The sequence below is a fragment of the Lonchura striata genome, chromosome 1 (assembly GCF_046129695.1).
Source record: "Lonchura striata isolate bLonStr1 chromosome 1, bLonStr1.mat, whole genome shotgun sequence".
In the NCBI taxonomy this organism is placed as follows: Eukaryota; Metazoa; Chordata; class Aves; order Passeriformes; family Estrildidae; genus Lonchura; species Lonchura striata.
Genome location: NC_134603.1, coordinates 112,660,829 through 112,688,324, shown reverse-complemented (window position 1 = coordinate 112,688,324; position 27,496 = coordinate 112,660,829). Strand labels below are relative to the sequence as shown.

The following is a 27,496-nucleotide window of genomic DNA, read 5'->3' as shown; positions in this document are numbered from 1 at the left end:
AGTGTTTCCACTGTGATGGATTACTTTATTTTTAGAAAGAGATTGTCTCCAGATCAGAGCATAGCACATATACAGCATCATCATTTCCTCATACTTTTGAAGAGAGAAGGAAAGAAAAATATAAAAAGTGAGATTTGATATGAATATGCATTAATATTATAGAAATTTAATTGTATAGAAATTAAAAGCTGAAGAGGGGAAAAAAAACCTCAAGAGATGCTGGTAAGATCTTAAATAAAAGAACAAAACCACAGTTAGAGTAATTGGACTGTGAAATATTAATCTTCCTGATTTTTGTACAAGTGACTTACTCATAACTATTTATGAGTTTCTTAGCACTCAACTCCCCCTATCTCCCCCTGAAGACTTTGTGTTTTGCTTTTTTGCTTTAGGATGTTGTTACTTCCATCACACCTCCCCCTTTCCCTCCCATTTATGGTACACTCTATGCTTTCTAATCCTCACGAAAAATGTCAGCTACTGCTGCTGGACTGATATCCCTCTGAACAGATTAAAGTGATGTGTGTTCCTCCAAGGCTCCCCAAATGTAAATGGCGTGTTTGCACATGTGCTAAGCATGGCTTTTTGATAGTATCAGCAATGTGTAGAGCACTATTTAAGTGCTAAGTGTTAAATATAGCACAAGGCACAGTTGTGATAGTGTTGCTAAGAACTTAGGAAAAAGGCCTTGATTATAAGATAATGAATTAACTTGGCATTTGCTATAGTACTATCATGTGTTCCACTTTTTCAGAGAGCAATTAGAGTTTCACTAGGGGAAATTTAGCAAAGACATAAGAGAAACAAAAAGGGGTGGTGTAGTAGTACTGTCTGGAAGTTGTGTTAGATGCCTGTCTTGATGGAGAAGAATAAAGTACTTTAGAAGAAGAGGCAGCAACAAGAAATTAGCACTGAACCCTAAGAGAGTAAATAATGATGGAGGCATATGCCTACTGGGAGAATTTGGTTCTTACTGTGTACTGCAGGTGGAAAAGGTGTATGACCCTGTGGGTTCTCTGCTTGTTTTTTCTTCCTCTGTCAAAGTCAGGATTGAAGGCACTTCAGATGATGTTTCACGTTCAGACTCGGATGTTTATTATTTCTTATCAGTGAAAAAGCCTCACAGCCGTGAGTTCTGCAGTCTTTCATTACCAAGGCACAAAATGGCCAACTATCTCTTGTTAAAAGGTCTTTTAAGACTAAACTATCCAATAAAGAAAGGACACGTAGATTATTTTCCCTTTTAACCTAATAACTGATCCCTCGAAGCCCGGAATATGGACTTTACTGTCCAATCACAAAACATCACCCAAACTCATGAAGAAGGAAGAAGAACAACCTTTCTCCACCCCAAAACCTCCATCTTGCTTCTTATTTATTTCTATGTTCTAAAACTCCAAACTCTTAAGTTTTCCACCCTGTGATACTACACACTTCTAACCAACTACACATCCATAATCCCAGTGCTGTTAATCAATTTGGGAACTCTTCTCCACAGCCTCAGGCCAAATGCAGTGCTCTCTTGTGAGTCTGTGCCTTTCAGAGCAGAAAGTTTAAAATTCTCAGCATCCAGGATTCCAACATGACCCTGTCAGCATAGAGCTTCAAGCCTATTTGCACCATTCCACAGTTTGAGATACAAGAAACATGGAAAGGATAAAACACTGAGCAGCTCTCCTTGGCAATTTTAGCTTGTTCTCTCAGATTCCTGCCCAGGAGTCAGGCTTATAAAACTTCCACTGGGTGGTTTTCCTAAATGTAGCAGTATTTTACTAACCTGGCTGGTGCATTTCTGAAGGTTTGGGAGATTGGGTGAAGAAGAGAGGAAGTAAGGACTGAGGTGGGAACTATTTGTAGTTATCACAATCTAGGACCTTGAGCATCACATTGAAAACATGTGAATGGGAGAGAAATTTCAGTCACATTCAGCCTGTGACTCCTTCTCATTGTACTAGTAATAAAGGAGTAAGAGACTGTCATGTTCTCTACAATTACCCCAGCTCTGTCATCTGCTGCACATCTGGCAGGTTTAAGGAGAGTGGAGATGGGAACACTGTGTACACTTTAGCCACTTAATATGAAAATCCCTTTATCCTCCTGCACTGTAGGTTAGAGGGTATTGGTTAAACCTGTATTTTTAGGTGATCTTTGTAGCCCAAGAAAACTCCTAGCCCAATACACCAAATTTGGATTGGCTGTGGGAGTGGAGAAACGTGAGGTGCAGTGGTAAAGTGGTCTCTCTGAAAGTCTGGAAATGGGGACCTCAGAACTTGTTCATCTGCTCCCCAGAATACACAGAAATCCAAATTTTTTGCTAAGCAAAAGGCCTCAATAGCTTGTTATGGGTAGATTAATATTAAGGATGCCTGAACAGAAAAGTGTCTGAAGGTGTTCTCTTCTGTGCAGGGAAACAGTGTTTCAACAGTTGTCAGACTAAGATTAAAACCAGTTTTAAGACAAATTAGTGATCTTCATGCACTGCTCTGAGTCCAGTCTGTGAAGTGAGATAGTGCAAACAAGTGCAGAGAAAAAATAGAACCAGTTACCCAGCTGAGCAGAACACTGTTCTTCTAAGAAAAGCACTTTGCAGTGTGGGCTGCATGTTCATTAGTCTTTGAAGTAAAAAAGGCTCTAGGGCCAATGGATAAACCATGGCTTATTCTATGAAATAGGTGTAATTCAAATTAAGAGGACAGGAAACAGAAGAAACAGAAACCCTCATCTGTAGTACCAAAGGAGAAAGTTTCTACCTGTCTTTGATAACTTGTAAAAGCACTTCTCTGTTCATCAGGAGGGAGTGAGGTGAATCTAGGAATGTTGTGCTTCCATTTTCGTCTTTGCCTGTGCAGGCAACTAGAATAGATTCAGCCTCTACTGGGGAAAATACAGGGTGTTTGAACAGCAGGAAAGATTGTATTTATCCATCACTTAAGAAGGCAACAGAGCAAATGTTAACCAGTCCAGCTGGACTTGCCTTGAAACTGCCAGGTTTAAACTCCTGAAATGGAAACTGGTGTGAGACAAGAGTAAGATGGTACAGCCCAATAACTAGGCTCATAGAAGCCCTTAGAAGAGCAGAGAGCTGCATTTTGGGGAGTCTGACAGACAGACTTGCTTATACAGACTATCTTGGAGCTCAAGCCAGCTATCAGGTTTTCACCAGGAACTGTTCTCTTTGTCATATGAAAAACAAGGGGGATTTTTTTTAGCTTTCTGTTGTAATACAATTGCCTGTTTTATGGACTCCTTTCCATTGCTGCACCCAGAGGTTTAGAAATTTATTAGAGGAGAAGGCATTGTTCAGGCAAATGTTGAAGAGTTGTGTTTAAACTTACCATAATAAAACATATTTTTTTAAAGCAGACTATGTAAATTCATTGATAAAAGCTTCTAGAAAAATCCAATATTCATCTGCATATTTTTGAACTTATTTGGAACTTGGAACTCATAAAATGTTCATTGACAGAATTGGTTTTGGTGATAGACATGTTGGATATCTTTTAAGTATTTTTTGCTTCTTCTGTACTTGTAAGCAATTGGTGATATGCAACCACTCCTGAAAAAAAATGAAACTCAATCTGAAATTCATTCACACAGCAGGAGTTTTCTTCTCCACAGGTGCTTATTACTATGTTGCACATAACCGTAGTAGTTGAGCCCCTTCAGTTGTGACTTCTGAATAAATTCTGTCATTTGTCACACCCACTGTTATGTGCTTACCCCAACAAGCACATTTTTTGTGAGTTTGTATTTTGTTGCTTGTTTTATTTGTACACATATTCTATGTATACATCCCCTCCCTGGGGAAGTAAGCAGGCGCAAGTGCAGATTCGGACAGGGAGAGGCAGTGTTTTGTTGGAGGAAACAGTGTTACATGGGGAGGAAGGGGCAATGTTTGCAATGACTGGGTGGTTCTACTTTCTTAGAAATAGCTCCTGCTGCAGTGGCTGTCACCTTTTTGGAAGCGAGTTTCATTTTGTGAGACAATCGGTTGTTGTCGGCTGCTGCCCTTTCCTTAGAACATTTTTACAATCTTCTTGCACCAAGCGATTTGCATGCTCTGAAAGTAAAGCCTGAGATTTTCAAATTTGGGATGCCTTGAGGTTCACTTTGTATCTCCTGAATTTCAGTGCAACAAACTTTATCAGTGTGTTGACATTGATGCCTGAATTAATCATCCCACTCAGGGTGATCATCCAGCTGGATTTACATCCAAGTAACATTTTCTCAGTATTGGTGAGAGTATATTAGTGCCTACTTTTCACTTCAGCTGATTTTCCTCAAACTAGGCAGGCTGAATTGCCCACCAGAGTTATACAGCACTTTGCTTTCATATGAAACCCATGTTTTGCTTCCAAGGAAAGCGTGTGGAGAGCAGCCTTTTGGCTTCAAATGACAAGTCCAGTTGACAGTCCCTTTTGCCATTTGACTCCTTATGGAATAGCCTTTGGCAGGGCAGTGTGCAAGAACCTTAATTTGTTATAGCTGTCAGAGAGATGTGCATTGCTTTCTTTTCTGTTCTGCCTTCTTTCCTGTGGAAATGAGGGTTTTTTCTGTCATGCTCTCTCTCTGACAGGCTGTCCAACCCTATCCTATTTACTTTTTTAATCCATTGGCCAATTTTAGTCCTATTTAGCACTGAGGCAGATGCCTTAATGATATTGAGTTCTACCACTGTAATGAATACTGGCAGCCAGATAGAGGAGAGAGATGTAATTAATGCCTGTTCTGATGAAAAGATTTCAGCAGTGTACTCAGCTTTTTGTAGGTATCAGGCTTTATTAGCTCTGTTGTGAACAAAACTGACTGGGTTTATATTGTAAGCATTATTGTCGCCCTTTAATGGTGGCTTTGCCTCTGTGGTTTATCTTGCTATATCATGCATCAAGAGCCCTAATGAGGGTTCAAAATGCCACTGAGCATGATAGTGTTGAGTGTGTGGGCTGATGCTACCAAGCATCAGCATTACTAATTCTGGGAGATATCAGAACTACATAAGGACAAAAATCTCTTCTTTGATCACTCTCCCTGACCCTGACTCCTTAGCTGTTCTTGTTTTATGGGAGGGCCAGCATCTGCCCTGCATCTCCATCCTGAAGCAAAGATTGCAGCATCTTGGGCTGCCAAACACTTTTCCATGCCAGAAATCCTTCTTGAATCATACAGCCCACACCTTCAGCAGCTTTTGTCCTGGGATCTGGGGTTCCTGGCTGACCTTCTGTGCAGAAACAGTGCTTTGTCTCAGCTCTGCTGCATGCAGAGCAACATGCCTGCTGTGGTGAAGGAGTGACATGGAGACAGTTCACTTCCTCTCTTGTTCCATGAGAAAGATTGCCCATGTAGTACCATGGTAGGAGGGAGTAATGGAGATTAAGACAAACTAGTCTAGGCATCCCACTGGGATAGTTTACCAAGGAAGCCAGTTTGCTTGCATAATTCAGACATTTCTTCTCTTACATGATAATCTTTTACCTTTTGCATCTTGCACATTCTGTAAAAATGTGGCAGAACAGGCATGTTTTTCCATCAAGACAGAAAAAGAATAATAAAGATTATTTACTTGAAATTGTGAAAAGTATCTGAGCACCTATAGTCTAATTTAGTCAAACCCTTGTACAGGGTTCAAGCAGCAAAAACACACATTGTTTTTACATTTTAAATGTATTAAAAGGCATATATTTCAAATACACTTAATTGGGTTTTAGGGTTTAGATCACTGCTTTACTTGTCTTTTAGATTTGAGGTTTAGAATTGACCTGTCAGATTTCCATAAAACAGGCTGGTTTTATTTTGAGTTATGAATCTGAGGCAGAAGTGGCAAATAAGGTGATATATAGCCGAGTAATGTGATTCTTTTAAAATTCCAGGCTTGGCTGACAATGATATTCATAGATGATCTTGGTTGAGTTCCTGAATAAGTATGCAATAAGTGTATTCTTTTATTTGTGTTGCAAGATATTTACACATTAATTTAAGAGTAAGTCAGCGTGTCATGAATAAATACTCTTGCAGCTTAGTCTGCTTTGTGGTACCTCTAAATTTTATTTAGTCTTTTGTGTTACTTTAGTCTTATAAGTGATTTTTATCAGCAGTTGGAAATAGTAAGGTACTCTCCACTAATTCTGAGAAATAGAGAGAATGAATGTAAGTATGTGCACAGTGTGTTAAAAGCTTTTATTTTACTTGTTTTTCATTGATACTTATTTTTTTTCCTCACAAGGTATGTTCTAGTTGTACATGCCACAAAATGTGTGATGAGTTTCCAGACCTGTCTACCTTTACAACTCTTCCTTCTGCATGTTTTTTTATTACTGCTATAATGGAATATATTGCCTAATTTGTAAATATCAAAAGCACTGTAAAATTGGAGATAGCAATTTCCTTAATACCATGCATTCAAATTTATTTCATTTTTTTTAAATAAATGAGCTTGTATGCTGAAATACAGGAAACTTTATGCAGAGTGCCTACAAATACTTTCACAGTTAGCAGTCATCTTAATATTGGTCCTAACTAGTAGAGAACTCAAAACTCTCTGAAATGAAGGATGTCATTAATGTTGCTTGACAAATTGGAGCTATTATGAATAATATGACCATATGGTTCAGAACAAAACAAACTTTTTGTTTTCAAAACTATTGGTCAGGAGGATTTTTTTATTACTATGCACCAATCTTTTTGACTTCCATAAACTGATTTTTCATTTGTAAAGGGTTCTGAGAGTAGCCCTCAATTTTCACATGGTCTCTATAGCTTAGCACAGCCAAAGTGCCTGGAGCAGCACCCTGGCTTTCCTTTGGGTTGTCTCTCTGGAACTGAGTAAATTTTGCTCTGGTTTGTGACTGAGGGAGAGAGTTTAAGTGGGGTGGCCATGGGTGTCTTATGGGAATGTAGGAATTTTTGCTTTCCAATTCTAAATTTAGAATATGCATTTCTCATATTCATTTCATATCTGCAGAAATTATTTGAAGAATATAACATGAATACATGGAAAGAGGATGAAAACTTCCCATTGAAATTTTGTTTATATTTTTGTACTTTTCCTTTTCATTCCAGTGAAATGAAGCAGAAGTTGGATGAAGAGGGTAATAAGTGCAGCATCCTTTCCAAGCAGCAGAAGTTCAATGAGCACTGCTGCATTCGCTGCTGTTCCCCTTTCACATTTCTTATCAACAGCAAGCGACAGTGCCAAGACTGCAAATACAACATCTGCAAGAGCTGTAGCACTTACCAGAAGAAGGAGAAGGCTTGGATTTGCAGTGTCTGTCAGCAAGCAAGGTAAAAGCCTATTGTTCAGCAACTTGTGCAAGGCAGCTGTGACCTGACCTGAGCTTTTCCTTGTATTTGTGAGTTGCTGACTGGTGGGATAGGACACAAAGTACCTGTTTATGTAGAGGTCGATTTATTCCTAATGTGCCTGGTTTTTGTAGAGGTTAATTTGTTCTGAGAGTGTTTGGTTACCTGTTTAATTTTCCAGGCTTGTTTAGCTGGACTGATGTATCAGCAAGCAGTAATTGGGCATAGCTTGTGCAGGACTAGGATGTCCTGAAACACCTGGGTTACTAATGGAACCTGAGCACAGATGGTGGTAAGACAGCTAATAGTTTGGCAGCTAATCCCATTGATGGGTCAGAAATAGAAGGAAGAATATTTGTGAATAGATCATCCAGCTGTGACTGTGTTTTAGAGTTCTTTTCAAAATGCCTGCTTATTGGTGGGGATGCCTTGAGCTTACTTTGGCAGGGACCCAAAGAAAATAGCAGTGCAACCTGTTATAATTCATAACATCTGCTAAAGAATATGCTGCCAGGCTTCTATTTGCAGAGGGTATCAGGGATTTACTATCTCACCCTTCTGAGGGTAACAGAGCCCCAACATTTAAAGATAGCACCAGAAAAACAAAGCAAAACTCTTAACAGCAGCAGAGGGGCCATTCCTTGTACGTGACTATGATAGTCTTTGTTTCCAAGTTCCAAAAGCAGCTATAGCAGTGGTGCCATAATCCTGACCTTTAACTCAGACAAGAAGGGTGAATGAAGTAACTTGATTCCTTATGGTTTAATTTTGACCACTGGTGACTAAAGGAGCTGAGCATATGTGACAAGAATGGCTGTTTTTTCTTTATCTTTCTCTCTAGTGGAGAACACAGGATGAAGGCAAGAGACAAGTCCCTTTGCAATGCTTTATGATACTCCTGTGCTCACCAAAGCCATACTATTCCCTCATGTTTCCCATTAACACCCACTTAAAATCACAGAATCTTTTGGTTGGAAGAGACTTTCAAGATCATCAAGTCCAACCCATGCCCTGACACCTCAACTAAACCATGGCACTGAGTGCCGCATCCCCTCTTTTTGTAAACACATCAAGGGATGATGATTCCACCACATCCCTGGGCAGATAATTCCAGTACTTTTTCACTCTTTCTGTAAAAAACCTTTTCCTAATATCCAACCTATATTTCCCTTAGCACAGCTTAAGACTGTGTCCTCTTGTTCAGTCAGCTGCTGCCTGGAGAAAGACACCAGCCCCCACCTGACAACAGCCACCTTTCAGGAAGCTGTAGAGAGTGATAAGGTCACCTCTGGGTCTCCTTTTCTGCAGGCTGAACAACTGAACAACCCCAGTTTCCTCAGCTGTTCCTCACAGGAACAGCTTGTGTTCTAAGCCACTCACCAGCCTCATTGCCCTCCTCTGGATGCACTCAAGTGTCTAAACGTCCTTCCCAAACTGAGGGGCCCAGAACTGGACACAGCACTCGAGGTGTGGTCTCACCAGTGCCAAGGACAGGGGAAGAAGGACCTCCCTGGGCTGGCTGGCCACACTGTTCCTGATACAAGCCAGGATGCCATAAGCTTTCCTATAAGATTTGTGAATTAAGTTGTGCCCTTTGACAGAGGTCCTTAAAATCATAGGCATCCCAGACAATGCCAATGTCCAAACATCAATCTTCTAAGGCAAAGTGGTTCTGTTATCTGGGGCACCTGATCCTTCCATGCTTTTTACCCTAGAAAACCTACAGAAACCCCCTTTTCCCTGGTGAGGAGGCAGATGAATGATAGGAGGATCTTTTCCAGCAACACAGAGGGCTGTGGAGCCAGTGCTTGTTTCTACCTTAGTCATTCAACCATTTCATATGACATCTCTTTCTTCCGTTTATCCTGCGTTGACCCATACGGGAAGCAGAACAGAAGCCAGGCTTGTGGATGCTGATCAACTGCACTTAAAATACCTTTTGCTGACTCCACAGAAAATGTCTCAGAAGAATTTTATTTCAGAAGAAAAATCTGTAGCTATATCATAAAAATGCTGTTTCTGACCCTTGAAGTCAGGGCTTTTCCTGTAACTCAGTTATAAACATTTTCTTTATTTATGAGCCCTGAGACACAGCTTGAGTTATTTTTCAGTGAATAAATTAACTAACACTGTTGCTAATCATTTTGTATTCTGGTTTACTGGACTGTGCTACTTGCAAATCCCTGTAGATAGATCAGGGGCTAGTATTCCTCAGAGACTGCTGATGTATTTTGATTTGGTGGGGGCTTTTTTTTGTGTTTATTGGGGCAGGTAGTAGTATAATTTTGGTGTTTAACTGTCAGTCAGTATTTCTTCCAGGGAAAAGCACAACAGTATTTTTGACTTCCTCTCATCTTCTCAGTGACTTATCCCTCAGGTGGACTGTGTTCTCCTGCCTCTTCCCAGCTCCTCTACTTGTGTCTTTTATTTTTAGGTTTGATAAGGCAGCACAGGTAGTGGAGGTGGTTCTTGGTTTATCTGTTATTTACCTGCACATCTTACTGCACAACAGATAGTGAGCTCTAGTGGGATAGAAATATCTGAGGACCATGTTCTACACTCAAGAAAAGCTGACATGGTGGGTTAGTCTTTCAAGGCTTGACCCCAGTAGAGATACCTGTTCTGTTGATCTACATCTTCCAAGGCAGACATCTACATTAGCATTGAGCAGAGAGCAAAATTCAGGTCACCATTTGAAACATAGAACATCTGTAGAAAATCAGTCAAAAAACAGTCTCTGCTTCTTCCAAAAGCAGGAAACTCATCATTAAGCCAGTGAAAACTTTGGTGTTTGAATTCTTTTAAAGCACATCTTCTGTTGCCATACATCTTTTAAAAGTTAGAAAGCTTGGTATGGAATCTCATGCTCAAAAATGTCTTTACAGCAATGTCTGAATTAATCTTCTGAAGAACAGGAGAACCTTCCTTAAATTTCCCAATTTCCCAGATTTAGCACACATTCTACAAATCCTTTTTGATTTAGATTTGTTTCTGAATACTATTATTAATGTTCCCAGGGGCTTTACCTCTCATGTAGCTTTTTACTCTGTAAGTACTCTTCGATAAAATCGTAAAATACTAATTTCAAGTTCTTGATTTCTATGTAATGCTGTTCCGATTCTTGTGAAGCCTTGTGCAATGTCTCCTTGTTAGATACCTGTCAGACAATGTATTTAGGCAGCTTGCTGAGGTCTGTACTTTTTAAGTCCTCTTGACTAAGTGGATTCCAGGCACAGTTTCTTTGCCCTCTGGATTTTGATGCCAGACTCAGAAGTTCTTTGCTCATTTGGTAGGCATGCTTTCTATGTGTCTGAGACCACTTTTCCATTCTCCAAGGAGTCATATCTGAGAATACCCTGCTTGTGGTATTCTGCTTTCTAGTTTGACACTTATACTAATAAAAATAATTTCTTTTTAAAAAAGCATAATCCATTAAAACACATATTTTTTCAGGTTTTTAAAATTAATCATGTTTTACTCCTGGACTGATTAGTATGAATATGTAGATTCTAATCCAAAATAAGGTGTACAAACATCTGGCTGTCCACCTCAGCCTTTCATGACTATCATGCATGAATTCCTCGGCATTCTTGGTTCACTTCTTCTGGGCTCGCCATCTGTATGTCAAAAGATTTCTGTCTCTGTTGTGAGTGGGAGCATGGGCACCTAATCCTTTCATGCCTTCACATCCATCTGTCCTGTTATTTTCTCACGTGTTCTCAGAACTCTTGCTCAGGTGGTGAGAGTTTATCACTTAGTGGACTCCTGCTTTGCTTTCCTGAGGCAGGCCATGGGTGAGAGGGTCTGCAGGAAGTCATAATTCTGCTTTATAAGAGCTGCTTTGTTGGTGGTGGTCCTTTGCTAGTAAGAGTTATTAAGAGACAGAGACCCAGACACTGGTCCTTTTCTCCTTTATGTCGTTAACTAGTGAAAAGCACAGTCATGTTGCACGTATTCAGACTTCCTGCAGTCAAAGTAGTGTTTTGGGTGGCTCGAACTGAGTCGCAAAAGTCATCACACTGGTTGCTTGCAGCACAGATTTATTTGAATGTTTAAGAGAACTACTCTATTTTTTTAACTTTGTTTTTTGTACACCCAATATAACTGCTACTTTTAAAAAGAAAGCAAGGGTATAGCAATTACCTTCATCAGCTCTTCAATACAGAGTTGTTGTTGAATGTTCCTTTCATTTTATTTTGAGTTTGTTGGAGTTCCTTGTTGAATATAACTGGACTGTAACAATTTGCATCACTAGCAGATGTAATTGTCTTACTGGAATTTGATAATTAGTTAGACTACTTATATATTCATTATGTTTTTTTAATGCACATCAAAGTGAGATTTGAGAAAATGCATTAAGGTCTGCTCTCCCTGCAGTACCCAGTACATTTTTCTGCAACTAGCATGTACTGGGATTAACACTAAAGTAAAAATGGAGCAATGCTTCTGATAAAATGAAAATTGCAACATAAAAAAGAAGTCTAGACTCACTTGGCAGGCAGAACACTCTTCAAATGGAAAGGAGCTTTGCCAGCCTCTGGAATAGTCCTAAATAAAACCTTTATATTTCATATGGGTTTTTTTGGAGGGCTCTATAAAACAATGTAATATGTTTTAATGTCAGAAGAACAAAGCATGTATTTGTAGAAACATGATAAAGTTGAAGTTAGCCTGCCAAAAGGCATATCATTTCTGCTTAGCTGATGCAAGTCTCTTTACAGTCTCTATAGGGAAAAAGAGAAAAAAAGCAGAAAATTTGACAAAACCTTGATATTGTACTTGAGGGAAAGTAGTATTTCTAGTTAATAACTGAAATTTGTATTTGTTTGTTCAGTGCATTTGGCTGCAACAAAAACAGTCAGTTTCAGGACTTAGTTGTGGAAAACTAGTGAAGATATAATGCTGCTTAGCAATTTTGTTTTGCTTTCAAGCAGGTTCAACCATCTGGTAAAAGGAAGCCGAAATGTATTTTAGGTAGTCTGCCTCAGCCACAGCTCAGAGCTTTGTGTATAGTTTTGTGACAGTTGCTATTTCTGCTCTTTGAGGTCCCTGTCTGACATTAGTGAGAACTTCTACAGAACTTGGAAGCTGTGACATTGTCAAGTCAATGCCAGGAAATGTGTTTTTGCTTCTGAGAGCCTAAAATTATATAGGAACATTCACTTGCTCTGTGACATAGCACAGAAGATAGTCTTAGTTCTACCATGTGCATGTTGTCTTCATTTGACCCATATGGATCTTGTTTTGCTTTTTTGAAAGTTCTCTGAATTATCCCATTCGTATTGTACTTAAGAGATTTACTAATTTTAAGTAAATTGCAGTGAAAATTATTTTTCTCAGCTGTATATACTTGTAGAAATTGATGCAGTTCCTTCCAAAAATACATGCTGCTCTGTTCAATTTTTTTTCTTCCCCCTTTTCCTGCCACTGTCTCTCTGTTTTGTATCCTGTCGCTTGACCTCCTTGTCCTTACCATGCTTCAGCATCAGGATCACAGACACCATATCCTTTTTCTCTCTGTATCTATGGAAAGCAAGGACAAGAGCTTTGATTTTGCCCAGGGGCCAAGAACAATTTTTTGGTTTATTCAGTTGTTCTCTAACTGGAGGAGAAGAGAGAGAAATGTGCAAACCGGTTGCTTTGACAGGTTGATCTCTGCTGGGTTTTTTGCTATACTGATCTGTTTTAATTATTTTGAAGTATGCATTGTGAAGAATTTAGTTTTTGCTAGACAGAATAAAGCTGAACTTGCATAACGTACGGCAGACTGCAATGCTGCGCTTAGCTTTAAGAAAAGAATCTAAAAATGGAATTGAAGAGGAGAGTAGGAAAGAGAGGTCTATTAAAACAGCTAAATACAAGTGCTGATTAGGCGATCTTTTCTAGCTTTAAGTAGCTTTGGATGTGAATGTGTGCCTGAATGCATGGAGGACTAATCAGTGTTTTAGAAAATCTGGATCCCAGTTTTAGCTGTCAAGTGACCTTGGGGAAACTTCCATGTGTCAGGTTTCCCCCTCTGCAGAATGGATTTGATGACCCTGAGCTCTTTGAGGTTAGTGGTTAGAAAGTTAAATGCTCTGGTTGTAAAATGCTAAGTATTATTAATGTACTGTTATTAGAGGAGTTTTGCTGCAGTCAGCATGCCTAAACCTTTGTGGGTTTCAGTTGCACAGAAAGGTAAATGCTTGGATTCTTCTAGGGAATGAACGAGTGTGGCTTTACGTTCAATGTTAATATATAAATGCTTGCCTGTGTTTGGCTTCACCTATCTTCAGCAAGTCATGGTAAGAAAGGCTATTAAACATTCTCCCTAGTAGTAATAAATATTACATAAATAGTGTGCAAAAATATTGGCACTGCTAACCTGGGAGGAGCTGGATATGAAAGGATGTAACACAGTTTTTCCACATAGTAAGCAGCATACAAATTATAATTTGGACTCACTTAGCCTTCAGTTTTGCAAAAGTTGAAAGACTCTCAGTGAGGGTGACAAATTAAAGGCTAATTAAAATTGCACAAGATTCTTTAAGTATGGGCATTTAATGTCACATGGGAACATCATGCCTTACAGTAGCTGAGATGGAAAATATTAAGTATCAAGCACAGTTTATGGAAGAACTTCCTTTATGTCAGTTCTGCAACTGGGACTTCATGTGCTGTTCATAATAAAATGTATGTACTAAAGCAAGGAGCCATGGTGTGGTTAGCACTCTAGAGGTACCTCTAAGCAGAGCAGAATGCCTTTCACGCAGACATATCACTGAACATTTTTTTATTATCACTAGTGAAAGATTGTTACCTGGTTTGATGTATGTTTGTTTCAGCATTTGGTAAATCTTCATGTTTTATTTTGTTGTATTTGTGCAACCACCAAGATTTAACAGTTTGCTGTAGTTAGCAAAAGGTTTTTTTTTCTAGGTGAGAAAATTGGAAAACCCCTGGACTGTGCCACTGCCACTGGCACTGGCAGTGAATGGCAGTAACAAACGTGTCTTTCCTCTAGCTAGTGCATTTTGTGGTATTACTCTCCTAAAACATTCTTGTGTTGCCGAAGAAGTTAAAGTGAGAATTTAATATGTCATTTTAAAAAAGATCGACCACATCAATAAATAAGTCACTCTATGTTTTTATTGTTCAGGCCCACCTTTCACATGAAGTAAACACTGATGCCCTCACTCCTTAAGTGTCTCCAGTAAGAATCTATGAGATCCTGCATTCACATGTTCCACCCTGCTTCTGCAACTTAAGGGAAAAGGAAGGTGGAAAAAGCAATTGTACTGTGTCTGAGAAAGATGAGGTTTTCCAAACTTGTATGCTTTATTAAGTATTTGAATTTCTTGTACTTTTTTTTTTTTTTGTAGTAGCATATCTTTTCTGCATCTAGGTTTTTGTGAAGTCTTCTTTTAAATAACCTTGCATGAATCTGGTTGGAGTTATTTATTCTTCTTATATCTTCCACTCTCAGCTTTCAAAGTATGACCCTGGATTTGTGGATCATGAAATAAATGGTACCTGTTAGCTGTTCTGGAAGTGCGTTTCATGCATTTTCTGTTCTAACATCCCACCTACATCTTTTGCTAGAGCTGTCCAGGCAAACATCTTGTCCATTTTAGCCCAGGACCTAACAGACATCTCTTTCATTAATCTTGTTTTCACAAGCAGGATCATGTTAACATAGTGGAAAAACCATCTCTGATCTGAAGCTGTCTTTAAGTTTCCAACCCTTTGTTTCAAGTTGTTTTACCCTTTTTTTTAAATTTACTTTTGCAGAAACAGTGTCAAAAAATGAAGATGGAATTTTGACATAGTGCCTAAATAAAAATTGCCTAAAACCAAAACACTTTTGTTTGCAGAAGTTGTGAACTCTTTGGAAGTGATCTTGGAGCATAGAAAAAGAAAGCTTTTGTTTTCAGATTAGTATTGTATTTATAGTGCACTTGGGATTTACTTTGATAAATTGTTTCCATCAGAAAGGTGCTATAGTAAAAATGAAAATTCTTCGCAGTAACTGGAAAATAATGATGGCCAACATAAAAATAATCATACCAAATATATCTTCAATTCTCCTTATACCCCCACATCCCCCACCAAAATATTTGATACTTATGTACCTTTCTGGGAATCAGTATGGTGTGGCTTTACAGCTTGACTTTTGTCTCTAGATGTTAGAAACCAACAGGGAGTTGCTAGCACTCTTTTGAAAGAGATTTGTTAGTCCCTTTTTTTTGAGGGCTGTTCTGTGATGGAATGGCCAGTGCCTTCCTGAATGAACCCTTTTGCACTGGGAAGGAATCTTTGTAAGGTAATGATGTGGGTGCAGCTCATGGTTCTGTAATACTTCCTGTCCTGATATTTTTGATTTGAAATTTAATAGCTCTAAAGTTTGTTGTTGTAATTCGGCAAGCAATGTCTCTGGGCAATATGTTGGAGTCAGGTGCCCATACTGGTTCATTTTTGTTTCATCTCTGTTTCTGTCAATTTATGTGAAGATTTGTGGGGTGCTTCTCCAGGCCCCAGGCTGAATGAGCCTTCCTCCTCTTCTTCTTAAGGCCCCAAGAGATAATTAATATTGAATGAAAATTTGTTCATCGAATTAGGAAATACTGTTTTCCACGGTCCTACACACTCTAAGATTTTATGTGAGAATAATAGCGTAATGGAGACATCATGGTTCACATTGTTCTCAATTTGCTGATGATAGATTTGCTTTGTGTTCATGGTTTTTCCTGGCTGCCAATGTAGGGGCTTGTAGAATAGTGCCTGGAGTATGGAAACTTGAATGAATGCTTGTGAAATAGAGGAAACCCATATAAAGAATGGTAGAAATTGCATCAGGAGTCACAGTTATAATCTTGTCTCTGCTGTCTTCGCAGGACTTCATAACCTAGGGGGTTTCTTCAGCTCTCTGTATCTCAGGTAGTTGCAGCTGTCAAAAGCACTTTCAAACTCTAGCAAGATAAAAAGTGAATTAATATGTGTTAGCAGCAAAAAACCCCATTATGATGACTGGTCCCAGTCTTGCAAACTCACCAGTAGCCAGGCCTGTCTGTGGTGACAGAGCATACCTTTGATCCAACATGCTTTTGGAGACTGTCCCGAGGGGGAAAGACTGTAAAGTGCTGTACTGAGAAGTGTGAATGCAGCTCCACTGTGAGCTACATTTGGAAATGACCCTGCCTCCTGTGCTTCAGAAATTCTGAGCCATTCATTTTCGAGGGGGTAAGTCGTTCTCTTGCGTGTTCTAAAAAACTCCACATTACAATGGTGCCTTTCAGTTTTTGCCATTGAGACCTATCACAAAATACCTTATTGTATTTTGCATCTAGGATCCAAGGGCTGTTGGATGTAGGGGAATTTAAGGCTAAAATGTCTGTATCAACATTGCTTTCTGAAACTCGTCTGAGCTGTGACCACTCACACAGAAAACATACTTAACTAATGTCTCTGTTAGTCACATAGTGTGGCAACAGTGGTTATTCTTCTCATCACGGAAATTATAATTAGAAATTGAATATTCTTGACAGACACCAGCTTTCAAAGCAATTTTACATAGGGTTTGGGTAGAGAGGGTTGGTTTTGAAACGTGTGAAAGCATACTTTACTGAGTTCATTCTATGCAGTGTATTTAAATACCGTATTCTTGACTTTTAAAGTGTTGCAGTTGCTACCAAAGAAGGTGGTTCTGGCAAGCGAAACAGCAACAGAGTAGACTGAAAGGAGATTGACAGGAAAAGTATAAGGAGGAGGATGGGAGAAATAGTACAATTGTAGTTTAAAAAATTAGTCACATAACGTGTCATTGTAATTCCCAACTGGCAATTAAACAGCACATATCTGCATAAAGGATTAGTAACACTAGAGGGTAATGTTCAGGATCCTGACCAGCCCTTCCAATATATAATTTGCAAATGGTTTGATGGATACCTGCCTCACACACTCCATAAGCTACCACATTCCAGTGCTTAATATCACTAGAAAACACAAGCTTCAAGCTTTATAGGTAGCTGGCTTTAACTTTACAATATGTTGCATTAATAGACTTAAGGAAAAAAAAAAATTAAAAATCGGACCAGCTGGAAAAATTACACTGTTTATTCCTCCTCAGGTGTCAGGGTTCTGTGCCAGCCACCAGGGCTGTGGTGACTGAGGCTCCAGCAAGCTCCTCTCTGGTGAGAAAAGAGGTCCAAGGTGAAATAGAGCAAATGATTCACAACAGTTTCTGCAGGGCTTGCAAAGGCAGCAAATGAGAGCCTCAGAAAAATGCAGAGGTAAATTTAAAACAATGCTCATTGAGCTTTCTGTAGTGGTATAACTTTTGTGATACCTTCTTTTTAGTGGCAGCTCACTTTGATAGGATTAAAGGATATCAAATAAGCTTCTCAGGTGATCAGCGTGGACTAGCTACAATAACAGCGTCTAGAGTAATCTGAATGTGAAAAACATTGAGGAGGGAGTTTTGGGACAGAAACCCTCTTTGATCTCAGACAGCCAGGACTTCAGCCTTGCAGGCTTTATCTAAATCTGCTGACTTTCAAAGGGATACAGAGCATTGTGCTAAATGAGCATATATGTCACCTCTGCAAGGCTTGTTCCAAGTTTTGCAGTGTCCTTCCCACAGCTGCCATTGCTCAGGTGCACCAGTTACTGATATTAGAGCATCATGTGAGAAAATTACTGCCTCAGAATTCTGTAGGTCAACTTTCTTTCAGATGATCTCTGTCTAAAGGCAGATGTGTTAAACTTCGCCCGCCCCAGGTCCTTTTTGGTGAAATATAATAGATGATGATGGTAATTCTTTTAAAGTGAAGAGCTTCTTGGGAAAGCACCTCCTCTAAATTCAGCTCAAATCTCAGGCACAGCTGATGGGTGCTACCCGAAAGTAAATATACAGATCAGCACTGCTTCTGAACTCTTATTTTGTAAAACAGTGTGTGGTTTAGCCTTTTCATGGGCTTTGTTAGCTCCTGTCACACAAAGATTCTGCTTCACTCTGTTCACATGTACCACTCCAGTTACTAAAGGGCACATTGAAAAGTTGACACCGCAGCATTGCTTAAGCTGAAAAATGTTGTCAGAATTACTTTGTAAAATAAAAAGTGAATGTATGCCTTCTCATTGTTGAAACCAGACAATGACTTCTGAATTGTGTTGAATCTCATGAACTGTCTGATATTTGCACAATTTTCATTTAAGGTTATGAAGGCATCATTGTGTTTTCCAAAATTATTTAGACACTTCCATTTTCCTGGATGGTTGCTGATGCATTCTGTGCATTTCAAATGTCTTTGAATGGTTTATGAAGGGCAGAAGAACTTCAACATAACTTTGATGTCTATTTAAAGATAGAAAATTTATACACGGATTCTGCTATGGAGGAAAAGAGTGTTTCTTCCATCTCTCTATATATCTTATATCACAGATATATATGAGGACTTTTAGATTTTTTTTTTATAGTACATGAAGGGAGGAAGTATTTTTATTATTCTGTAGGTGACAGAATCCAGGTGAGGAAGTAGAAGGCGGACCTGGATTCTGCTTCCTTCTCAGAAGGTACTCACCATCTGGTGTTGAGTAGGTTGCTCTGGTTTTCCCTGTTTTTCTCCATTATGAGAGTAATGCAATTCCCACCTTGATAAAGCTCATGTGAACATTATATATATATTATACACATATTTATGTTTATATATAAATATATATCAATATATATATTATATATATAAGTTTTTTAACTTGCAGTCATACAGACCTGGAGTTTAAATAAAAAGCATCGATGTGACAGGGTCCATATGGGAAATCAGGGTTTCAGAAGGCTCCAGGCTCTGATAAATTTACTGTGTCTTGGATGAGGGACAAGCACTTAACTAGGTCAAACATTTCAAAACTTTTCTCTTTCTGCATGCTCTGTAAGGATCAGTCCAGAACCTCACCTCATCTATCAGAAGGACAGTATCTCCAGTTTGCTTTTCTCTATTTTCTTTATTGTGTGTCTGTGTGTTCTGTGCCTCATTTTGGCCAGAGTTTGAAGAAGGGCTTTCCAAGGCAGAAGAGCATGTTACTTCGTTTTACACACAAGGTAGGACCATGTTCAGAAAGGCATCAAGATGGCTCAGATTTTGTTGCTCTGAGTGCTGTAACATAGGAAAACAGTGGAATGATGGGGACACAGAGCTAGAGTTTCTGCCTTCACATTAAAAATACCCACACTATAGACGTTTAAAAGTTGATTAACACTGCAGTGGTGTGTTTTTTTAATGGTCAAGGCAATGCAATTGAACCTGAAAGACACCTGTGGGAAAAGCTGCCTCTCCTGTCTAAATGATTGTCAAGTGAAATCTGAGGAGAGCTCACTGGAAAATTCCTTAGTGGAGAACACAGCAGATGGAAAATCTTGATCAGAAAAAAAAAACAAAAAAAAAAAAAAACACCAAAAAACAAAAAAAACCCAACATAAAAATAAAGCCTTGCATTTAGTGAAGGGGAACACCTCCTCCGTAATAGCTGTCTTTAGCTGCTAGATTTCATGGGTTTAATAATTTTTTTAATAGTGAAGCAAAAATCTAAAAACTGTGCTTCTTCTGGTTATCACATAGGCACTATCATACATTCTAAGTAGCAGACTGTTTCAGGCTTGTGTCCAGGACTGGCTGGTTTGATTGAAATTGGACAGCTGATACAATCAGCTCTAAAAATTGTCATATACTGAGATTTTTCACAAGTAGCCCAGTCCATTGTGATGGGATTTCTTAAATCATAGCAAATCCTCTTCATGAAATCAGAAATGGGTGTACTTGGCAACTCCTCAGTCCTTTCTAAGAAGACAATCAGGTGAAGTTTACAAAGATGCACCTGGGGAGCCAGTCCAGGAATGAGAGCTTAATATAAGTGAAAATTCAGATTCTGTAATGAAATTAATTTCCTTTTAGCAGGGCTTGTAGATATAGAGTGAGCTAACTTATATCCTACATGTTTAATCCTGCGTGTTTCAACCAGCTCCCATTGTTATAACATCTATAATAGAAAACCAGAATGTACCAAATATGGTTCTTGCCCTTCCTTAGTAAGATCTGGATCATTCTGTAGATGTGCTTTGTGTATCATGGAGGTTGTTATTTAAGCATTATTGGTAAAACCTCCCAAATTATATTACTTCCATTTTGCAAAAAAAAAAAGGAAAATAATTCAGACACTAAGTGGTGGGAAAAAATTAGCTCATCAGAGAAGGCTTTTAACTGGGGCTGTGTATTAGCTAGATTTTCCTTAGTAAAATGTGCAGTTTCCTTAGTAAAGTGGGCAGTTTCTTTTAAGGCAAGCCAGAAAGCATAACTGCCTTACCATGCTTTTGTGATGGCTTTCTTGTGCTAAAAATGCCTTTTGCCTTTGGTAGCAAAGATTCTGGCAAATCTAAAGAGATCTGGGGTGAGGAACCAGGTGATAAGTATCTTTATAGCTTCTCTATTATGTGACTTTTTCTAATTCTGTCAGAACAGCAACATATTGGTTGTTTGGCTCCTTTCCCTATTTGACATATATGTAAGACAAACAGAAAATATTATTTTCTCATTTAAAATTACTTGCTCTCACTAGTGCACCATCTTCCTAGAGGAGGCAAAATGTTCCTTGGTACCAAAATACACATAACAAATCTTCAGAGCCCCTGCACTGGCACAGTGTTGGTTCCAGGCTTGCTCCTTTCAGGCACAGATCTCACAGATCTCACAGGTCTGTTCTGCTTTTAATTCTAGCTGAATAATTGTCTCCAGATGGTTCTATAGATTCATCTCGATCTGAACACTGCCCTCAGAATAAACGCAGCATTTACAGCCTCTGAGGCTCTGCAGAAATTAAAATGCTTCTACCTACTGTTATTGTTACTGTTGGGATTTATTAGACTGCTGTTTTTATGCCTAATAATTAAAAAACCTGCAGCATCAGGGGATATTGCCCCAGGTCTGAAATAAATTAATTCAAGCTGACATCAAGATTTAAATTAGCTTTGCTTTTTCTTATGACAGGAAGCTATACCATATCACTTCTTTTTTTATTTTTCTTTTTTGTTTTATCATTGCTAACTTAGTCTGGGGTTGCAATAGAATTTTTTTTCCCTAGAGATAATAAACTCCTTCCATGAGGTGAGTTGCCTAGCTTTCTACTTTTCCAAAAGAATAAAAATTTTTGGCTATTTTCCTCCAGTTAATCCTGTTTTTATAAGTTTACAGTGAAAGATCACAAATTAGGGCCTTTTGTTGTTTACACAAAACCTCTGCAAGATGTCATTTGAGGTTCTGTGTTTTCTTTGATGCTAAGGATTTAGTTGTGTGTAAAAATACCGTGTCTAAATGGCTTTTCTGTGTATTTACAACCTCTTTGGCCTCATTACAAGAAGGACACGAGAAATGTTAATTTAGGATATTTAAAAATCCACAGTGGTACTGTCAGAGGGGGGAAAAATCGCCCTGAAATCAACCTTGCCTTTCAGAGTCAGTGTGCATATATCTATGGGATCATATGGTCCTGGTTTAGCTTATATAAATAAATATGAACTATAAATAAATATTCACTAACATCATCTGTGAAATTTACTTGATGTTATTATGTCAATACTGTTTGTGTTTCCATAATTGAAGTTAAAGTGAATTAAATATTTGAAGCAGAGCTCCACAAGAGGGATACTTCACAAGAGGTATCCTTCATATTGCTGCTAAGATTGACAAGTACATCTAGGGGGTTGAAGTAAATATTCTGGAAGTCTTATAAGTAGCTTGATTAATTTGAATTTAATCTAATTTTAAAATAATTTCTCTCCATAATGTAACATGATGACAGAACAGGGCAAGCTGTTCAGACGTCCCATTTCATAGAATCGCTGAAGCCTTTTGTTATGTAAGGGGAATTTCCTCTTGTGACATGGTTTTTCTGCCATTCTCTCTACTGAAAGTTTATTTTTCAGCAGGGAATTAAGGCATAATGTTTCACTGACAGAAACTCTTAAAATCCCCTTGCTATCTCAAAACTATTTCCCCTGTACTCTTCTGTTCGGTACGACAGTCTCTTAAAATGCACATTACTCATCAATCTCTTAAAGGGGAGTAGATCTCAGTGCTTTCTGGGCAGACAGCAGCTTTGAGCTATCCCTGCTCTGTTCAATATCGACGTATTCATCTTGCATTCCCAAATGAACCACAACTTTCGATGTGCCACAGTACAGTATGAGAAAAATATTCTTTAAAAATCTTAAACATGGACCTGTAAGCCTTATAGGACTGCAGACTTGATTGGTATTGTTGTTAGCTCTTTGTGTGATTCTGTCTTGCAGGTACATACCTTAATGTAGCTGGATCTATTTGAGATGTAAGTTGACCTTTTAGTTTGGTGGGTTTGGGATGACAGACACAAATTTGCAGATTTTTATTGTCTTTTTAACTTAAGTTTACTTCTACAGACCCCTGACTGCAATGCTAGATTAAAATAGGCTTAAAATTTAAACTCAAATGTTGAAATTATAGAAGGGGTAAAAAAATGCCTAGATTTTTTGAGACAATTTTGGCAGTTCATTTCCCACTAAAAGTATTATGAATTTCATCTTGTAAATAATAGGTCAGATACTGAGAAAACTCAGAGCAAATGAACACACAAGTGAATGAATGCAAAGAAGAATGTAATGTACTCTGCATAGAAATTCCTTTCTTTTTGATTATGTGGTTACACGGGATACCTGCTATTTAAAGCTTGAGCTGTTTTCCCAGAGACCTTCTGTTTGTCGTTGGTCTTTGATTATATTTCCTTGGTAACATTTCACTTTTCTGTTTTCCCATTCTCTAGCTTTACCTTGAAATACAAGAGCTGGTTATCATTGAGAAAAGATACAGTTCAGGTCAATCTTAATGCTTCTGGTTATTTTTAACAACATTTTATTTTATCAGCTAATACAGTAGATTTACTCTTTGCATCAATAGTGATCTAGTTGTCTTTCTTTGCTTTTAATGTTTTTTTAAAAACATTTTTCACATTCTGCAGAATCTTGAGGGCTGCAAAAAGAAAATCACTGGGATCAGTTAAACAGAATCGAATGCTCTAAGTATCTTAGTGACATAAAGGTATTGAAAGAGCATTTTAAGCTGCAGTGGTGAGCACATGAGAGATATGTTTTGGAACGATTAAGAAAGAGGACTGTGAAGGGATAACTCAAACATATGCATTAGAAATTCTTTTCAGTCTGTGATTTCTCACTGGTTTTCCCACAGGACATCTGACTTACTGTGGTACCAGTACAGAAGAGAAAAAAGGACTATCTATTAGTTAAAGCTGTTATTTGTTTCATTTGTTTCAGAAGCTGAGAATAATGTGGTCAATAAGCCAAAAATTGCCCTGGAGGCACAGCTTACATTTCTTTACAGGAATTTTCACGTCTTCCGTAGTCGTCTTGCAAAGAAAAGAGGAAACCAAAAGAAGTCTTCCTCATGTGTTATTAGGCTGAGACCTTTGTGCATCTTTAGCAATGTTTGCCTGTTTCTGCAAACCTTGCAGGTCTTTGGCACTGGAGGCAAGAGGAGCAGCAGGTGGTTGTTACCCTTTAAGAGGCATTCTGAGAGTAAGATGTGATGCTTTGTCAAGTTTTTTCTTAGAGATCTGTTAACAGCAGATGACTCAGGCTCTGCTCCTGCCTTTGCAAGGGTGTGTGCTATAGTGAGCATTTATTTTTATATAGAGTGTGTTGGCAAAGTCACACCATGCTGCAAAGTTTCTGTAAACTTCGCTGTGGTTTCTCAAAATCACATAGTTTTGCCAAGGTTTCTTTTTTTGTTTTCATGGAGTGAAAATGCACAAACTTTCTGGTATCTTTCAGAAGTTGTCCTCCAACACATGCAAGAGCAAAGCATCTCAAGGCAAAAATCAGAAGATTTATGTTTCCAAATATGTGAAAAGTGTTTTTTTAGCCTCATCCTTAGAAATTGCAGAAATACAATTATATGTTTTTCTTAATATTTGATGTTAGGCAGATTCCCAGCACAACACAATTCCTACCACTGATGAGTATTTCCCCTTCTTACTGTGTGTTTTCATTGGTGATGCCAATAAATCTTTCTCTGATCATTGTACTCTTTCTGTGCTTAGAAGCTAATTGCATTACAGGGTATATTTATCTTTCTCTACACTTAAGTAGATGGTTTCAGCAAGGGAGCCACCATATAAGGGTGTCACACTGCCTTGGAGCCATATTGCTTTCTGTTCTAGTTCTGCCTGTTTTTGTAATGCTTTTTCATTTCCTGGAAAAGCATTAAGACACCAGCAGGTGCTGGCATACAGCAGAAAGCAAGAGTCTTGTTTCAATTTCAAACACATTTTTTTCCTAATTTCTATTCTCATAGTGGGGATCAGGGATTTATTTGGGGTTGCAAGATGTGTTCTGTGAGGCAATAAAACCCAGTTTTTATTATTAAATTAGGCTGCAGCCTAATTAAAATCTTAAAAATTGCTGTAGTGGAGCCATCCATGTGCTGTGGTTAAGGCTTTGGTAGATCAGATTGCTTTGCATATTGCTCATAGATTGTTCTGTGTATTGCCACATTTCATGCTTTTCTGGGCAGAAATTATCTCCTCCTACTTTTTTTCTCTGTTGTCAGGCATGGTAGGGCCTTAATATGGATGGACTTCCTGTAGAAATCCTGTGTGATATTGAATAGCAAATTCTAGTACTGTTTTTCTTCTGGAAGGTAGTTTGCTTTCCTCCTCAGAGCCTGCTGTGGAAATTCCCTTTAAAGCCTGAAAATCAATTTGTAACCTTTATTAACACAGAGCTGGGAGTTGTTCCATCATGGATTATTTGATCATGTGAGGGAGTGTGGCTTCTCTTGTCTTTGCAAGCCAGGCTGAATTCAAGATCCTTTTACTGCTCCTGATGATCAATTAAGTGTTAATCACAAAAGGGAAAATTTAGTAGTGGGAGAGATTTACCTATTCCAAACTTAAAAGTGACATTGGAACCAGCAGACCATATTGAAGTTTTACTGTGAAATCTTAATCCATATTTCTCCTCTCTTGCTGGCAGACTGGGTGCCTAGAGTAACTGAGCTTTTCTTTTGCTAGAAACTAGTGTTCCAACAGAGTGCTGCACATCTAGAAGTCCTGAGGAACTTTTTTCTAACATAACCAAGTATGCCCATTGCTGCACTAATTCTTCTAGCAAGCCAGCCACAGTAGTCTGCTTTGTAGTGTGAGAATCACAAAATTTAGTTTGGATTTGTTTTTTGTGGTATGTCTCTTATTGCTTTCTTTGGTTACACAACAGTATTGACCTCAAAATGCAAATTTGGACTATATTAAAGTAAAATCCATGTCCCCATCCAGGCTTAAGAATATGGTGGACTTAGAGCATGGAGAAAGGATACCACAGTTTCAGTTTTCTTACTTTACTATTGATCTGTGTTATGAAATTCATCTGGTTTGAAAAATATATTTTTTTTAACTTTGCCATCTAACTAGGGTTTTTAATGTTTTGGGGTTTTTATTCTCCTGGAAATTACACAACATAAATTTCCCAAGCTTGCCTTTTTTTTTTTTTTTTTTTTTTTTTTTTTTTTTTTTTAACTCTAGTTTGACAGTGTTGTGTTTTGAAGCGTTGCCATGCTCTGCAGTTTACGAGAGGAAGCCAGAATTGCCATAGCCAAAGGTTTTAGTGTCTGACTTAATGAATCTTAAGACCAATTGCTATACTAACATTGTCATCATAGTACAGAAGTCAATATTTTAGCTTGTAAGATGCATTATAAATCTAGAATTACTGATTTCTCAATCAACACTGCCTAGGAATAGTGGAATTTTTACTATTCAGAAATACAGCGTTCTTACTCTTTTTTTTCCCAAAGGAGGAGCAAGCACTAAATATAATATACATTTAATAATATGCTGAAATCTGTCAGCTTATATTTTAAGAAAGAATGTTTTAACATTGGTAAATTAAGTAATTAAGATACTTTCTGACATGTCAGTGTCTGAATGTGAGTCTCTGCCTTTCCTGTATTAATAGTAGATTGTAGTATCTTCATAAATTGCATTGTTTCACTTGCATTTTGCAAATGTCTCTGACTTTTGTGCCAGATACGATTACTTCTGTAAGATAGCTTCCTCTGCTTTCTGTAATGAAGTCAGTTACATACTTCCCTTCAATTTAATTTCTTCATTTTCACTTTTAGTGGGAATGAGGTAAATGAGTGCAGTTCACATGCCAAAACAGGGAACGGAGTGGACTATGCACAGCAGCTGTCACAAGGACACAAGATACAAAGGTGAATTACAACAGCTTATTAAGAAATTAATTACTTGTCACATTTAAGTCTTAAGACTGGAATTAATTTCTTCAATTTGATGCAATCTGTTGTTGGCAGAAGGAGAGAAAGCACACCAAGAAGCCATGAGGAGATACTTGCATACTCTTGCACCAACTGTAGTTGGGTTATTGCAAGCAAACTGTGCTGTTTACGTACTGAGGCACCAGCAAATCACAGAGGCATTGAAATTGGAAGCAACCTCTTGGGATCATCTCATCTAGCCCCACTATCCAAGCTAGAGCAGGTTTTCCCTGAACATAACCAGCCAAACTTTCAATATCTTTGTGGACAATCCACAAGCTCTCTGAGCAGCCTGTTGTACTGTTCTACCACCCTCAAATGGAAAAGTGTTTCCCTGAGATTAGATATAATATTTTGTGTTTTCATTTGTCTGTATTGTCTCCTGCCCTATCACTGGGCATTACTGAGAAGAGCTTGGTTCCCTCTTTTTAATTTTGTCCTATTAAGTGTTTATACACATTGATAAGATCGCTCCCATAGTCTTCCTTTCTCCCTTATAAAGAGTCTCTGGTCTTCCAGCCTCTTCATCTCCCATAGATGGTTCAGTCCTTAATCATCTTTGTGGTCTTGCCCTGGACTTCTCAAGTAAGTCCTTTTCTTTCTTGTACTGGGGAACCTAAAACTGGACACAGCACTCCAGATGCATCCACATCAGTCCTGACTAGAGAGGAAGGATCACCTTCCTCAGTCTGATGAGGATGATTATCCTAATGCAACCCAGTATGCTGTTTTACCTTTTTTGTTGTTTTTTTTTTTGTTTTTGCTATGATAGTGTGTTCCAGGCTCATAGTCAGCTTCTTTTCCAGTTGGATCCCCAAGGTCCTCCTAGGCAAACCTGTCCTCCAACCAGTCAA

General features: G+C 38.4%; 1 protein-coding gene across 9 annotated transcripts in view; it reads left to right on the top strand.

Moving 5' to 3' along the window:
- The window catches only part of MYRIP (myosin VIIA and Rab interacting protein), a 307,188-nt gene that overhangs the window by 187,469 nt on the left and 92,223 nt on the right, over window positions 1-27,496 (top strand). For all 9 annotated transcript variants that reach the window (XM_021531268.3, XM_021531272.3, XM_077786769.1 and 6 more), the window contains one exon: window positions 7,057-7,278. In XM_021531268.3, the coding sequence (XP_021386943.2) occupies window positions 7,057-7,278 (222 nt within the window). The remainder of the gene's footprint in view (window positions 1-7,056; window positions 7,279-27,496) is intronic.